Raw genomic sequence first — 17,733 nt, 5'->3', positions numbered from 1 at the left:
TATATATATATATATACATAATTTATAATAATTTTAATTTAATTTGCTAATTATTACATTTATATTTCTTAAAGAAGCAGTATGTTGATAAAAATATATACTGCTCCTAGTTTAAAAATTAAAATGTTACATAAAATTTATTTAACTGAAAGCGTAGAATCTAATCTATCTAGAAAAAGAAGATAGATAAATTAAGAAATAGGTAAAAACAGAAAACCAAGAAGAGGAGAATAAACAACCCGAAATTATAGTCCAAAGTGGAAATATACAAGAAAGAGGAGCAACTACGATACTGATAGTGTAGACGAAAAATAAAAATATGCGCAAATTGAATGAAAGAAACTCTGAAAAGAGTGAAGTAGGGCTCGGTGGATTTGCACGTAAACGCGCAAATATAGAAGTGGCAAAAGGAGTAAATAGATAGACAGCATTATTCTCGCAAAGAGAAATGGAAGATAAGAGAGAAGCCAGTAAAAAGAAACTGAGGAAAAATATAAGAATGAGTATGCACCATCAGATAAATTCTCGACTTTAATGAACGTACGAAAGAGTGCAATTTGAACATGAGAGTTACCCTCCAGCAGAGCTACTAGCTTCTCTCTAAGGACTTTTAAAAAAAAATTTTGGAATGTTCTACGTTGACAAACAATCGTGATAATAACTTCGGCATGGACACGTAATATTTCAAAAATAGTTAACACATACAACAAATTAAAGAAATTAACGCACTATTCGAAAGAGGTTCTACTTAAAAATAATTTAATTGTCATTTCAAAATATCACTTTTCTACAATAAACTACTGAAGAGAATCACTAATATAAAAAAATAATATAAAATAAAAAACAATGTTTAAATAATACATTATCATTTTGAATTTATGTTAAATGTAATTTTTGTTTGAAATAAATTTATTATCAAGTTACACAATAAAAAATTTAATAAAATATTCTTATTTTTTTAAATTTTAATTTAATATATAATTTTATATCAACAATATTTTGTATTCTTAAAAATAAAAATATCACTATTTATTTCAATATTGATTATCTCTATTTTTTCTACTTTTTCTTAATTTAGTTCAAAATACATTCATCTTTATATAACTTTTATTCCAAATTCGACATTATCTTAAATGCAAGAATTTATCATTGTCAAGAAAATTTTAAAAAATTGTTGATAAGAAGGTAGAGTTTGTATGTAAGAATTATACATGAATAAGCTATAACTTTGAATAAAATGACAAAAGTAACGATGTGACACAATATAGTTTTCTTTTGACAGATTGCAAATATAATGTACTTCGATCTTATATTCACAATTATGATGTAGCCATATTTTCTGGAATATATTCCGTAAAAACTCTATATTTCATTCGCGTTTTTCTCTCTTTTTTTTTGTTTCACGAGGAACTTTCCAATTAATGTCGCATTTCCGTTTGTAATCGGCAAAGTTTTTTTTATCATCGGCAGTTTTTTGCAATCGTTATTGTGAAGAAAAAAGATATAAAAAGCTCGCAGCATTGTGTCGATATTATTGCACGATGAATTAAAATAGTTATGCTCTATATCGAACATGACGTTGATAATAAATAAAATGCACGAATTGCATTGTATAAAATTAATGAAAGTTATATATATATATATATAATTTTATACAATGCAATTCGTGCATTTTATTTATTATCAACGTCATGTTCGATATAGAGCATAACTATTTTAATTCATGTATATTTGTATAATTAATTCATGTATATTGTATGTACTATTTTAATTCAATATATATATGTATGTACGATTTAATATTTTTTAAATTAATATATTAAATTACAAAACTTTCATTTTTCGTTAGTCTACATTAAATAATAATAATTTTAAACTTTTTTATTTTATAATTATAAATATGTATAATTATTAATATATACACATGAACCTCCATCCTTCATTGTACACAATTAAATTATAAAAATAATGTATTAATATAATTAAATGTATTAATATAATTAAGCACAAAAGCATAAAATAAAAATATATGTATAAACTATTCATATTATACGTAAAAATATAAAAAGATGCTTTTATAAAACATTTTTAGTTTAAAAAAATAATGTGTATTAAACATTTTATTGTGCAAAGATACAGTTATAATATATTTTTGCATTAAAATGTCTCATATTTTCTGTAAGATAAAATTGTTGCAATATGAAAGAAAGTGTTTTGCTTTCACAGCTGATGAGCTTGGAATTTAGAATTTTTTATCCGCAAATTTGATCAACAGATTCATATGCATGTAATAAGGACCACAATGTCAGAGTAAAATATTTTTTTCGTTTATTTAGAAATATTCTATATTAAAGATAAATTTTATTCAATATAAAAAGATAAATATAGTAGGCTAATGAGAGTCAGCAACGATAAACGACGCAATTATTTAGTGAACAATCAATAATCAGATATGGGATTGATGTATATCATACCTAAGTGATACATCGTTGTACACGGACGTGTATTCTAAAAATGTACGGTCTTTATATTTGATTTTAACATTTTTACTTTTTCAGTTGTTCAACAAAGTTTCAATACAATGCTTCATGTTCTTTCCAATATCTGGTTATTGATTGTTCACTAAATAATTGCGCCGTTTATCGTTGCTGACTCTCATTAGCCTACTATATTTATCTTTTTGTATTGTTTAAAATTCGAGAGTCCTAATATAATTATTGTTATTATAAATTTTATTTATATGAATTAGTAAAATAAAGATTTTATTCTCATTTAATTTATTTTAATATCTCCAAAAATAGAATTAAAAAAAATAAAATTAATTAGGTGGGCGTTATTCGGCTCAGGAATCTTACATCATAAGTAGTACAATTAGTTATTTTAGTACATTAATTGTAAGTTTCGAAACTTCGTATCGATCTTAAGATCTTATCGATAAGAGGATTACTTAAGAGTTGAAGACATACAAAAGCATTGAAGGTACTTCGATAATCCTATGTCCTTTTACAAAGGCAATTCTATTTTAGTTCTATGTTAGTCCTGGTAAAATTTCACCCCGCAGTTTCCCGAAAGTTTCGTCTCCATCAAAAGTTGTATCGCTATCTCTCTACGGGGCCGTTTGATTTTGTCGAAAGTTACGCTTCGAATAACGAACTGAATAGTTCTTCTTCAAGAACTTATGTTAGCGTGGAAAATGGAAAGCACTCGCAGAAGTTTCACGACATATATAACTGCTATGAACCTTTTATCAAATTGAAACGGTTTGCAAGCATAAAATAGATTATAGAGTCTCACCAACTCTGATTAACTTAATAGACCGACTGTTAGATTGGAACTGACCAATCGCATTTGCTGTTCAGCAGAATTGACCAATCATAGTTGATACTTAGGCTCAGTTCCACAACTCACGGGAGATTCAACTTATTCTTTGTCTCTTTCCAATGCTAGAATTGGAAAGAAATGAGAAACAAGTTGAATCTAGTTAACTGTGAATTGGATCTTAATCAACTGATCAGATTAATTGGAGTTACCGGTTCATAGAGAATTATATATATTTTTATCGTTAAGAAGATACTGGATGACCGAATTTAATTGATGTTGAAAACCAATTCCTAATTCCAAAGAAAAAAAACATTATATACAATTTTTGCTCTATTATATTCTATGTATCGCATGAATATAATTAAGATTTTATGTACACGCAGATCGTACTTTTCCATTTACTTTTCTTGTAAGCTTCAAATCATAATTTGATGATCTGATCATCATTACATTTCAGAAAGCACAAAGTCGTTTAAAAGATGACTAAAAGATAATTGAAAGTCTGATTGCACCAACGTTACTTTAATTTTAAGGGAGGCTTAAAACTCTCAGTCTCTCTATCGGCTTCAAAAAGAGATTTTTAAACTTCACTTAAAGTCAAATAACATTGGTGCAATCGGGCCTAAATTGATATAAAGATAAAAAATGTATTATTACTAGTAAAAAAATGTAATCGACAAAAACGCGGCGATGAACGTCGCATTGCTTAATTTCTATAATAAGAGTTACGCAAATCCGCCAAACATAATAACCAAACAAGCGCAAGTTTCAAATATTCCGTATTTGACACAATTCATCAACGTACTTGACATACCTTCATCAACACTTCAATTGCTTCGTCGACATCCTGAATTTTATCCAAGAATGGCATGATTTTTATTTCACCGATATCATTAGAACTTGTGCACATTTGTGTCATGACGTATGTCATGTGTGTCAGTCGTAGCCAACTTACTGACAAAATCAATGTTACCAACGTTAATTTGACTGTACATGGCGGCAGTTATTCTTATTTTTTACATTATTTTGGCGTTTACAGAAACTCTACATCTTTATATGATCTCTCATCCAGTTATATGATAAATGACTTCTGTAGATATTATACATGTATATATTTTTTAGTCATCTTGAATGCCCGTATTCATAGTCAGGCCTTATATTATTATATTTAAGGCTTCCTTAAATTTATCTTCAGAATGCTCTACGAATTATTTTTCTATGTGCGCAGAAACCATTAAGTACTTTCATCATAAAGCCCTTTGGAAAATGGTTATAAAAAAAATCTTTCATTAGTGTCAATTAGAATGAAAGACCTCATAATGCTTCCGGCACACCAATGCGATATTCATTGCGCGCGATACGCGATATCCAATGAGTGTACAGCTTTACCGATATTCTCATTCTAAAGGTACACTGTCATTGGATATCGCGTGTCGCACAAAACTAACATCACGCTGGTATGCCGGAGCCATAAGCCTTTTATTTTATTCTAGTTTATATGATTAAATTAGAAAGAACCACCATCACACAATGTCGTCTACATCTCTACATATCTATAATAAAACGGCATTTGCACTCCGATAGTTTTAAAAGCACTAGCTTCCAAATCTATAATGACCGATGAAAATGCACCTCCTCCTGCCGTGCTGACTGTCATTAGCCTTTAATTTCTTTATTGTTGTTACTTTAAAGATTGAGAGTCCTTTTAAATTATTTTGTTTCTTCTTAAAATATTTAGGACCACAAAGCAAATAAAATTTTTTGGAATCTCTGGAAGTTTGCTCGCAAACGGTTCGTTTAAGAAGCATATTGATTTAAGTTATAAAATTACAGGAATACAAAATAGGTCTGAAATGATAAATTAATAAACAAATTATCACCTAATAAGATCAACAAACATTTTGATTTTTAATAATCATCTTTAATTTTGTTATAACACAAAAATTTTAAATCTGATATTATTTAACATCCATCTAAAAGGATTTCTACTTACAAAGCAATATATATTTTAACAGATATATTTTATCCTACAGAGAAGAAACGATAATATTAAAAAGCTGTATACACAATTTTAAGTAAAACAGTTTAAACTAAGATTGGACAAATAATTTTATTAATTCTTGAAAGTAACGAAATAGTATGATAGGCTTATGATTATAAATATAATTAATTGAGACTTATTATGTAACATACAAAATCACATTAACAAATACGATTAAATATCATGCTTCTTGATAAGTATAATTATATCTTTTTCCTTAGCAGACTATACATTATATTATATTTATCTTTTTTATATTAGAGTTGGGATTTAATTCCACATTTATTAATGATTTTATTGTCGACACATCTATTGTGCTTTTCTTGCCTTTCGTATCTTATAATTAACAACGTGTCATCAAACGCTTGTAAACAAGACCCATGCCACATGACGTTCATCTCATTTTCTCAGGAGCCTTTATACTATAAGTACTATAAAATGTTAATAATATTATTACAAATATACTATTTTAAAAATTTTATAATATTTATTTAAATCCAAAAGATAAAAAAATTTTAATTAATTTAAAAAGAAATGTTTTAAATAACTCGATATTACTCAAAGAGATTAACACAATTCCATCATATTTATAATACGAATATTTCTGAGATGAAACATCATGGCGTCTTATTAATAGCTCATTGCTAATTGTAAGATACTTATGACAAAAGAGAGACAGTAGGCATCAACAACGAAATCAAAATGTTTAACTAAATCTCAGTTGTTAAAATTTATATCGATAGAAGCGAAGACCTTTTGACTACTCTTCTTAAATTGACGCGTAAATATACACACGCGCATTAAATGAAATATACATCTAATATATAAATCGTATATCATTTCATAGTATTATGAAGAAATTTATATTGAGAGAGTATGGATTAAAAGTATATAAAACGACAAGTTTCGGTGGGCATGAGATACATACAAAATAACAATTATGATAAATGACGACGAACTAAGTGATTATATATATATTTCATAGCCCAGCGCGCTCGTCCTTTGTGTTTGAATCCTGGCATGAGAAGAACCACAATCACTAAAAAATAAATCAGATAAATCACTAAAAGTAGTACAGATACAAACAGATAAAGAAAATAATGGTAGAAATTTTACCTATGATGTAAAGCAGAAGCAAATTATTGATAGTGTTACCGATCCAGGCGAAAAGAATGAGAAAGAGGATCGTTGCACTGTAATACTACAATAAAAATAAGAAAAATGTTACATGTAATTTTTTACTTTCAAAATGTGGAAATAAAATATAAAATGTTCCTGATATCAAAAATCCTATATATAAAATATTTCATAAATATTTTATAATAGCAGGTATCCAGTAAAATAAAATAATCTCTTATAAAAAGATATTTATCTGATTTATCTTTCATGCAAAAAACAATAAACTTTTAATTTTTGATAGATATACACTTATAATTTACTTACAATATTAGGACGATCGTGTCGAATTTTCGAGATAGACATCCATGCACTTTGCAATTGCAACATAGTGGTAGAGAGATTTTGACAAATCTCAATTAATTTTTTCTCTTTCTGTCCAGTCCAACTTTGTGCGTTGCATAATACCGAAATCAAAATCGGTACAAGATAATCAACAAGAGCGAATACTAATAGGCATACAGATATCATCGTCAGAAGAGCTGGTTCTAGAATCCATATAGCACTGCAATAAGAAAAACATTAGTAATTTTACACAACACTTTCAACAAGTTTACATCCCATAATATTCCTATCAAATGTTTAAAATCTAACTTCCTTTTGGCCAAATCAAAAGTAATCTTTTTTAAAACAAATATACCAAGCGTGAATGTACCTTATTGATGTTTTTATATATAACATACATCTTAATAATTTATACATAAATCACATTAAAATTATAAATGTTTAAAGCTTATTTAAACCTATTCAAGCATTAAAAATTATTTAAAAAATTAATCACAAGACATAAGCCACCATCTGTTGTTTTTTTAATTATTAATAACTAAAACATTTTATAGATGTTTAAAAATTTTGATTTAGAAAAAATCAATTTGAAATTGAAGAAAAAATTAGCAGTAGAAAAACATTTAGTGATATAGTTTATATTATTACCAAATTTTTAAATATAATTTTATAATTTAATTGTAACCGTTAAATACAATTTAATTAATATTGTAATTAAAAAAAGCATTTCAGATTTATAATAATAAATTTTGTGTAAGTATCCAGTCATAGGCACGTCCAATTATTCGAACCTTTTATCTAAAGTTTGTTTTCATTGCTAAAAATCTCCAAAAGTTTACATACTTGAAACAAAATGAACCTGAAATACTTAAATAGTGAAAAGAGAAAAAGCAAAGCTATTAAATACACAAAAAGCATACGCAACGCAAACAAACTTATATACGCACAAACACATACACCTTAAAAACAATTTTCATTTTTATGAGATTGATTCATTTACCAGAATATCACTGTTACAAGCCCGACAATTAATCCAGGATGCCAGCTGCGTTCCCACAAGAGAACGGAATTTAAAGGTAAGATTATCTCGCGCCAGCATTCCATCTTTCGCTTCAATTGCTTCATGTGTTTTTCCTATGATAATTTCGCATTATCAGTCAACGAGATCGTGTCTCGCTCTATCATTGATTTTTTACCAGGCATAGAAGCGCGTGTCATTTCACAAAAAACGTGTTTTCTAGCTGATTCCAAGTCACCAATTCACAATTCGACAGAATCGACTCACCTTTTCGACCGTCCCGTCGTCCGTCATCGCGCAGAGATTTGTGATAAACGCGGCGTTTTAATTTGCTTTATAGCGGCGGGGATCTGGAGGGGAAGACCAGAGAAGATGTACGACACGCGTAGGAGTCAATCAACAGCAACACAGAAGATGGTTTCGTTCCACTAGCGGTTCCTTATTTATCCACTACGTATCATCATTCTGAGCTACAGTCTGCAGTCGCGACAAAAAATAGCCTAGAATCAGTTCGTTCGGCTAGCGATTCGTTCGCGCTTTCAAGTTAAAAAAAAACATGCACAAATCAAGCCGGAGGACAGGTCGTACGGCGGCGGTGGCGTTGGCGGCGACGACCAACGACGGCGCAATGATCGGCGAGGGGGAAGAAGGATCGACTTCTGGTATCGAGAGTACCCTGGCACGCGATTGGCTGTCAGTTCAAAATGTTGGTTATTGCAGGCGATGCCGTGCTGATGTTGTGACGTTAAGTGTTTTCCTACGCCGTGCGCCGGGAAGCTGAGAGAATCGCGTAGCCTGCGCGCGAGGCCTGGGCGAGATCACGCTCCGAATTTACGGCGATTATGGCTGCTGCCGCCGTGAGCTCCGTGAGTAATAGTAATCTTCCACTGGTCAGCTATCGCAGAAACGTACAATTCGATATTCATTCGTCGCGGTGTCCCGTCGCCGCGGCCACTAGCCGCCACCGCGACCGTATATAGCGAGAAATGCTTTCTTGTTTACATTCTGCGCGTTTCAATCATCCTCGCTAAAACATGTGTGAGATTGGTACGTGCGTTTTTGCAGAATGTGGAAAATCTGTCGCCACAAATCATCCGCCGGGTAGCCAAGGAGATGGCAGAACTGGCCGCGCAAACACCTGAAGGTATTCGTGTCATTTTGAACGAGGCCGATGTCACCGACATACAAGCCGTCATCGAAGGCCCAGGTAACATTAGTTGTCTCTCATTTAGCCTCCTCGTTTCCTCGCTCTTTTGGCCTCGTTGACAAAACTGATTATCTCCGAGCAAAGCATACTTTTATCGACTATACATTACCTAACCTAACCTGGTCGTCGTCCTAACCCTATAACACCTTTTACCTCGGCTGATATCCGTGTATGTCACTGTCGAGAGCATACAACTCTTCTCATATGAGCTTTTCAACCTTGATTGTTATCATCATTATCGTCGTGTTTCACAGGTACAATGTGATGATTAAAATAAAATAGATATAGAAATTAGAAATATTTTATAAAATGTATATCACTGACTTTATGCAAGACAATAATATGATAAATAAAGGTTTAATGCCTATTTTCACCAATACCAATTTACTTTAATCTTGGTTTAATTTACTCTTTATATTTTTCTAGTTCTAAAGATTAGAAAAAGATAAAAAGTAAGTTGAACTGAGATTAAAGTAAATTGGTATTGGTGAAAATACTAAATTGGTAAGTACAAGTATAAGTGAAAATGTACCACTTTTTATTCTATTATGTTCATAAAACATATTCATTTAACAACACTGCAACAAAATATAATAAAAATACAATAAAAATAATTGCTTGAATGAATAAGAATTTTTCAATGATCTATGCTCGTCAAATTTGACTACAGAATTAGTATGACAAAAGATCGGATGATAATAGTTAGGTTTAAAAGTAATAATATAGCATATTGATATCTATATATTTCTTTTTAATAGCGGGGACTCCATATGCCAGTGGTTACTTTAGAGTAAAATTAGTTCTTGGAAAGGACTTTCCACAGGGACCGCCAAAGGCTTACTTTCTTACAAAAATTTTTCACCCTAATGTAGCAAAAAATGGCGAAATATGTGTCAACACTTTAAAAAAGGATTGGAAACCAGATCTTGGGATACAACATATATTATTAGTAAGTTATCACTAAAGCACAATGTTGTAAATGTTTGCTTATGTATTCTTACGTTTCTTTTTTTTATATTTTTTAGACTGTAAAATGTCTACTAATAGTGCCAAATCCAGAATCTGCTTTGAATGAAGAAGCTGGCAAATTACTTTTAGAAAGTCATGACGAATATTCAGAGCGAGCAAAAATGATGACTGAGATACATGCACAAGTAATGTCTTATTTCGACAAATGAGTTTGTTTTTCGCAATTTCATCATTATAATAATTTTTATTTTTATGAAACTTTTATTTCTTCAGGGAGGTGGAAAAGGAAGCAAGGCGGGTCTGGAAAGTTGCGCCTCTTCGGACACTGGAGGACCTCTTCCAAAAAAACATGCAAGTGATAAGAAATTAACAGCGGAAAAGAAAAAAATGTTAAAAGATAAGAAGAGGACACTGAAGAGACTATAAAAAAAATTAATATTATTTCTCCTGTCTTTTGTAATTTAAAATACTAGTATGATAATGTTGCCTCGTATTGTATACAATTATTATTGCATAGTAAAATTTTATTATCTAAACTTGACTGATCTTATTATTAAGTATGTAGAGAATTTAATATGTCTAGATACATTAAAAATAAGAAAAAGATAATATAGAAACAAAAATTGATCTCCCTTCCCTAGAAGATTAGTGTTCTGTAGTGATCTGTACAATCAGCCTGAATTAGAAATCTGTTCTATACCATCTATTAGCAAATATTTTTACATATGTACAGAATAATATACTTGTGATTACTTAAGTAAAATAAAGAAAATGTCTCCTATGTGTATAGCATTTTTTTAATCAATTTTGATAAATGTGTATTCCCAATAATTGCATATCTCTTTCTCTGTACATATACCTCTACCTCCTCCTTTCCTTCTACTAACTTGTATATTTTAATATATCTGTATTTTTTTAACACATTTTACAATATATTTTTAGATATTTTATAAAAAAGATACAGGATCAAATATGAGGTGAAAGGATAAAATTATTAGGAATTTTTCTTTTTTGATGGATAATAAAAGTTTTCTTTTAAAAATATTTTATTAAAAGAGAATCTGGTGATAGTTTTTCTTCAGTCTTGCGGCACTTAGTTTGACTGCTATTTGTACGCTGCATGATCAAAAATGTATACATGGTCTTACATATCCATCACTGTGCACTAAATATCGTCAATATTTGACTAGTTAACAGTATGTCACAGCCTTAATCCACTATTAATTATATACTACACATATATAGATATAATGCTTATGTTTAAGCTAAAGAGATTCCGGACACATAGTTACATAAAAGTGTAGACATTTATGCATTCTAAGATTCCTAAGTAAATTATCCTAAAGATGGATTTTGTAAATCAATTTCTGACATAGCATTTGGAATAATCAGATTGTGAGGGCTAGAAGCACATTCCGTACTTTGATAAACAACAACTTTTCGAGATGTATCTCATTGTATTTTTCATCTGGTGAACACACACGCACGGTAGTACATACAAATTCATACAGTCTTTACAATTCATGTAAGTATGTTCTTTCTTAATTTTCTTGCATCACTATATTATGAAAAAAATCTATGAACTTCTACAATGTTCGCAAAGATTTTGTAAAATTTGCTGTGCCAATTTTTGAAAGAATCGTCAAAAATAAAAACTAAGTTGATTTTTGTATAACTTTACTAAATTCGTATAGGATTAGATTTATAACTGTATATTTCATGAAAGAAATAGCAACAATGTGTATTGTGTTAGTCACATTGAACAAAATTTGAATGTAGCAATTTTATAACGTTGTTACTTGACTTCCTTCACATAAGCTTCCAGTTCTGCATCTAATTCTTCGGCCGTAGGTGTCTTCGTCGTTTGTCGAGTTCCTCCTCTACCTCCACGTCGACCTCCACTTCCACGACCTTAAATTCCATAAAATTATAATATTTTATAGGAACTAATAAAAAATTGTTAGATACTTTTATATAACACAATCACAACTCGTAGAAAAAATATATAACTGAGTATTCGATACTATTAATTTTATTATTTTTTAATTTGCATAAATCAATTTAAAACAATATATACTAAATTGCATTAATGAGTTACCTCTAATAGATCCTGTGCCGCGATTTCCTCTAAAACGTGCTTGAGGTCTTTGTGTATAATTAACACCGCTAAGTCTCGGACCACGAACAGAAGTGATTGGTAGTTCAGAAGTAGCTACTTGTATATTCATTTCACGTCCTGTCAACATAATTATATATTGGAATGAAAGATGCAAAATGTCTGTATACATGAATCATAATCCACCAATTTTTTTAGCACAAGCTTTCTGAACAATAGATTAATAAATACTACCTAAATATAAGCAAAATTCTGCAATTGAAAAAATATATACAATACAAATAAATATAATCAAATGTAAATACATACCATCTAATGGAACTCCATGATACTGTTTCATTGCTTTAATAGCATCTGCTCGTCTTTCAAATATGACATCAGCAGAGCCTAGAGATCGACCTGATCTATCATAATGTACTGCTGCTGATTTTAAAGGTCCAAATTCACTGAATAATTCCTAAAAGATATCATTATAATTACTTTTCTATAGAACTTTTCTATATAAAAGTGTTTTTTTTTTAAATTAAATCTACAAAAAATTTATATATTGATTGAATTTAACATATTAAGGGTTACATAGTCAAAAACATTTATCTCCATTTTTCAGAATTCGCATGTTGATATATCCAATAGTTACGCATTTTTATATTTCATATGACAGTTTATCGATAAATTAAATTTGTTTTATCTATATTGGCCAACTGTTTAATTTTATAATACACTAACTTAATCAGGACTAAGTATTTTTATTGTTGGATATATTACTACTTACAAATGTTATTATAAGAGATCCTTATACAGACAATTAAAAATTCAAAAAGAAAAATGAATTTATGGAGTATAATATTTAATTTAATATCAAATTATGTGATGCTCAACATGTTCAATATTGTTAAAAAATTATTTTACATACAATATTCTAATACCTGTATGTCTGAATCTGATACACCAAAATCAAGATTTGATACCAAAAGTTTAGTCGTTCCTGCACTGCCTATTGCACCACGACCAACCTTTTTTACACCATCAAACATATCATGTTTCCAAGCACTGTTTACATCTCCCTGTATAACAAAATATAAATTAATGTATTGGAAAAGTACTATATTCTTTATCAAATAACAAAACCTTTTTTTTGTTATTTCTTTTTTTGTTTTTTGTCATTTCCTCAATTAACAATATAATATTTTATTGTTCTATCGTAGAGAACTAGACCTACTGAAAAAAGCTTTTATTCATTATATTGTAAGTAATCAACGCAAGCTACACACCTCTCACAGATATGAAATCTTATTTAACTACACCATTATATATTTTCTTATTAAAAATCATAACATAATAAAAAAAAACTTTAATAACTCAAAATTTAATTTATATTAATTTATTGAAAATAAAAACATAAACGAGTAGAAAATATAATAAATAAATATATGTAAACAATAAAGAAAAAAAGGAAATAAAGACAAATAAAATATTTCCAGCTGACAGCCGTTTACATCGTTTTTTTAATAAATGATCGTATATAAGTAAGTACTTCGAAGTCATACTCTATGCTCCAACGTTCAGTTTTAAATACACATATACACGCGCGCGCGCGCGCTCACACACACACATATACATGCATGCACAAGCGCACAGGAATACGTATAAATGAATAAGTATAGTGTCCTATTAAAGAATTCAATAGTCGTAAAATTTAGCCTTGTATCTTACCCTCGTGTACGGTAAGGAGCTGCGTGCAATTCCACCGCGATTACGTCCTCGCATAACGCCACCGCTGGCTCTCTGTACCCTACGTGCTCCTCGACGAGGTGAACTCCCAGCTCCTCTGCCGCGTCTACCGCTTGCTCCGCCGCCGCCGCGCGCCCTAGACCCTTTGGTCTGTTTAATAATATCGTCTAGACTCATTTCAATCTTATCTACCATCTTCATTTGTACGGCTTGTGATGAAACGTAACTGCTATACGAGGGAAACACCGACGTAAATGAACCTGACAATATTTCTCACTGTATCGCTTCTTCTTGTGATGATGGCGGTAGAACCAGGTAGTCTCGGAGACAAACCCCCGACGCAGCACAACCGCAGAGCAATCTGGGTATTTTGGGTAGTGCTTGGTATTGTGCTAGTTATGGTGAGAGGTTAAGAGAGAAAACTGCATAGATAAATTTATCACGTTGATGCTACTGACACCAGAGAGAAACTTGAGAGTGGACATTCCAACCTTTTTCGTGTACCAAATCTCGTAGGGTAATGTCCATGTTTTTGTGGTTCTTTTCCATGCTATTACGAGAGACAAAGACGAATAATCAAAGTTGACTAATAGCATCGACGAGATACTATTAAAGATCCTCGGCGCTTATAAAAATTTGCACCTGTTAAAATTTAAGGACCGATTGTTCCACCTTTTTGTAAATTTTATCTGTGAGATAAATCTGGTAATATGATTGGGTAATCTTGCTACTTACCTCCAACAAGATACTATTAAAGACCGACATTCTTATGGGAGTTCGCGTGAATATTGAAGTGATTAAAAGTTAAAAACTGATAATATTGTACTTATTTTATGATTTATTAGTTTAATAGACATATTTATGCATTTAAAACTCAATAATACTCGATTTTTCTTTAAAATTGTGATTTCAGTGTTATCGTCAAAGTTTGATTATCAACAGAAATGATAACTGCAGAGAAAACAAAATTGTAATTTTTCTACAATATATAGGATATTACAGCTTTACAAGTATGCATATTTATTTATGAAACATTTATGTAATAAAAAATCATGAATTTAATGTATAAGCCAAATATTTATGTTAATAATATCAAATTTATATCAATTGTCGATAATGTCAGCGTTCTTCAATTACCTCCGGGCTCTTGGGGCCCTTTTTATATCGCCGAAAATTTACCCAGGGTTGACAATCTTTAACAGTATCTCGTTGGTAATAAAGATGATAACTGCAGAAAAAAATTGTTACTTTTCTCAATATATAAGATATTATATCATTAAAAGTATGCATACTTATTTATACAGCTTTTATATAATAAAAAATTACAAATTTGATAACATACCACAAAAATATGTTAATAATCAGCATAAATTTTTATTATCAGTAACGTCATCGTTCTTCAATTATCTCCGGGCTCCCCGGACTCCATTGATTGTCACGAAAATTTGCCCAGAGCCGAGAGTCTTTAATAGTATCTCGTCGGTGCTGATAGTCTACTCAGTCCCTCCACAAAAAAATTTTTTTTAACTAAACAGAATGAGCGCAACAATTTTTTTGCATTTTACGAGTGCATAAATAGCGCATTATTATATATAAATTATTTATTTATTAAGATTTGGTTAAGTAGGGAGGCTAGCTAAGCAGACATGATTTGAACCTATTTGCCGCTTTTGACTATTCTCGAAATTTTAATTGTTAATAACTTTTTAATTAAAGGTATTTACAAATGAAAACATCTAATTGTTTCGAAATGTGTAAGCAACAACAATGTCCAAACAAAACAACGTTTTTACAACAATTATGCTTACACTTTGTTTATAAGTATATAAGATATCTCGTATATAAAATGCATGGATGTCATAACGCAAAATTCGCATATAATTCGAGAAAATCCGAGTTCTGCAATAAAAATCTTTACATTTTTATTTAATAAATCTTTTAATAATCTAATGTTTATTAATGAGTATTTGAACGAAAATTATATTTCCCATATCCTACTATAGAAATAAAAGTTATTGAATTTTAAGAAATTGAATAACGAAATATTAAAACAAGTTAAATACGAAGCGCCTTACAGTCCTGAGTGTTAAGATGTTGAACTAACATTCATTTAAATTGAATTCAATATCTTAACACTCGGGACTGTAAGGCGCTTCGTATTTAAAGTTTAAATATTTAAAAACAAGTTCCATTTCCAATCATATTGTTAAAACAAGTTAATTTAGCGAATTTTGTCTTATAATACACGTCTGCATAAAAATGGAATTACGAAGTATATTTCTTTAGACAGATTTTCAGCAATCACTCGTATTACCAATCACAATTACTAGTATGTATTAAAGTCTTTATATAATTACTAGCAATTATAGACACTTTAAATACACTTCAAACTTTTCTAATCAAATATTATTAATTTAAAATTTAATTTTGTAAAAACGAGCTAGAGGCCCTCCACCACCCCCGCCGATTTTATCAGCGGTCCTCTTTTCTTTGTAAGTATACTTACCCGTAAAAAAAACAAGCTACCAATAAATTTAATAGCCCGTTTTTGCAGGTAAGTATATATTTCTAATTTATTTTTCTATTTTTATATCTAATTATTTTATTATATTTTTAAATAAATATTATAAAGGACATATAAGAGTTAAATAATTGTTTATAAGTGTAGAAGTCACATTAATAGAATAAAATTTAATTAAAAATTTAAATAAACATATGTATAGACATTACATGTTCAGATATAGACATTACACGTTTTTATTAAGCCATCTTCAAATGATCCTTAATTTTAATTTTTTCATCGATAGTTGAAATGGACATACTCACGAAATTGCAAAATGTTGAGGATCATCTGAAGATGACTTAATAATGTAATGTCTATATGTATATTTATCTAAATTTTTAATTAAATTTTATTCTATTAATGTGATATCTACACTTAATAGTTATTTGACTCTTATATGTCCTTTATAATATTTATTTAAATCTTGTTAAATTTAAGAGTCCTGTTAATCTCTTTATTATAATTTATTGTATTTTGTTAATCATATTGCATTAACTTTTTTAATATTATCTTTATTGTAATCTTTTATACATTTCAATAAAACTATAACAATAATGTTTTTATAATACAATATTTATAATACAATCATAAAGCTGTTCAAAATATAATAAAAATGATATTATAGTAGCATTTAACAAATTTTAGTAATGTGGAATTATACGAAAATGTCGACAAAAAATATATATAATAACACAAATTTTTCTAGATTAATATTTAATAAAATATTGATAAATGCGGAATGAAATACTAACAATTACGTCGTGTTTATTAATTATTATGCAATTATAAAACTTAGACATTAATGCCGATAAAAAGTCATTAATATATTTACGATAGCATCTTCATTGTGTTTAAAATAACTCCCAATAATTTGATCATATTCAGATCCCCTCTTTCTCCGCCTTGTGAGGGGGGGGGAGGGGGGAAGAGTACACGAGTTAGTATCCAATACAAAAAACAATCTTCATAGTGGAGAGCGAACTCAATGTATTCCTAATCTATGTCAAATTCATAAGATCCATTTGCAAAAAAAAGTTAAGCATCCGTCAAACTAGTAATCTTGTTACAGGAGGGTGTGCATCCCGAATCTTTCAGACTAATTACGATAGTAATAATTTGGATACCATGTTAATTATAATTACCATTTTTATTACATCTTTAATATGTTATAATATTAAAATTCGCGAGAAAATATGTTCTGCCACATCACTAAAAACTATCTTCTTCGTATTCTTATTAAAAATAAATAAGAATCGGATAGAATAATTTCTTTATGGAATAATGGTTACGAAGGAATATATTTAAT

General features: G+C 29.5%; 3 protein-coding genes across 3 annotated transcripts; 1 reads left to right on the top strand and 2 right to left on the bottom strand.

Moving 5' to 3' along the window:
• Window positions 1-5,915: 5,915 nt before the first annotated feature.
• On the bottom strand, window positions 5,916-8,436 carry LOC108754963 (ADP-ribosylation factor-like protein 6-interacting protein 1). Its single transcript, XM_018497643.1, has 5 exons — window positions 8,109-8,436; window positions 7,824-7,957; window positions 6,806-7,043; window positions 6,479-6,563; window positions 5,916-6,401 (listed from the first exon to the last, which is right to left on the bottom strand). Exons 1-5 carry the CDS (start codon window positions 8,133-8,135, stop codon window positions 6,301-6,303), a joined length of 585 nt encoding a protein of 194 aa, XP_018353145.1. The 5' UTR covers window positions 8,136-8,436; the 3' UTR covers window positions 5,916-6,300.
• A 104-nt stretch (window positions 8,437-8,540) lies between these two features.
• On the top strand, window positions 8,541-10,493 carry LOC108754962 (ubiquitin-conjugating enzyme E2 S). The gene is made up of 5 exons (XM_018497642.1): window positions 8,541-8,707; window positions 8,907-9,048; window positions 9,807-9,997; window positions 10,074-10,202; window positions 10,291-10,493. The coding sequence occupies exons 1-5, from the start codon at window positions 8,684-8,686 to the stop codon at window positions 10,441-10,443; spliced, it is 639 nt and encodes a 212-aa protein (XP_018353144.1). The 5' UTR covers window positions 8,541-8,683; the 3' UTR covers window positions 10,444-10,493.
• Window positions 10,494-11,083: 590 nt separating this feature from the next.
• On the bottom strand, window positions 11,084-14,253 carry LOC108754988 (THO complex subunit 4). Its single transcript, XM_018497685.1, has 5 exons — window positions 13,847-14,253; window positions 13,060-13,197; window positions 12,443-12,590; window positions 12,116-12,253; window positions 11,084-11,928 (listed from the first exon to the last, which is right to left on the bottom strand). The coding sequence occupies exons 1-5, from the start codon at window positions 14,063-14,065 to the stop codon at window positions 11,813-11,815; spliced, it is 759 nt and encodes a 252-aa protein (XP_018353187.1). The 5' UTR covers window positions 14,066-14,253; the 3' UTR covers window positions 11,084-11,812.
• Between the last annotated feature and the right edge of the window lie 3,480 nt (window positions 14,254-17,733).

Source organism: Trachymyrmex septentrionalis, unplaced genomic scaffold (assembly GCF_001594115.1).
Source record: "Trachymyrmex septentrionalis isolate Tsep2-gDNA-1 unplaced genomic scaffold, Tsep1.0 scaffold83, whole genome shotgun sequence".
In the NCBI taxonomy this organism is placed as follows: domain Eukaryota; kingdom Metazoa; phylum Arthropoda; class Insecta; order Hymenoptera; family Formicidae; genus Trachymyrmex; species Trachymyrmex septentrionalis.
Note: the sequence above shows the minus strand (reverse complement) of the source record. Positions and strands in the feature narration are given on the sequence as shown.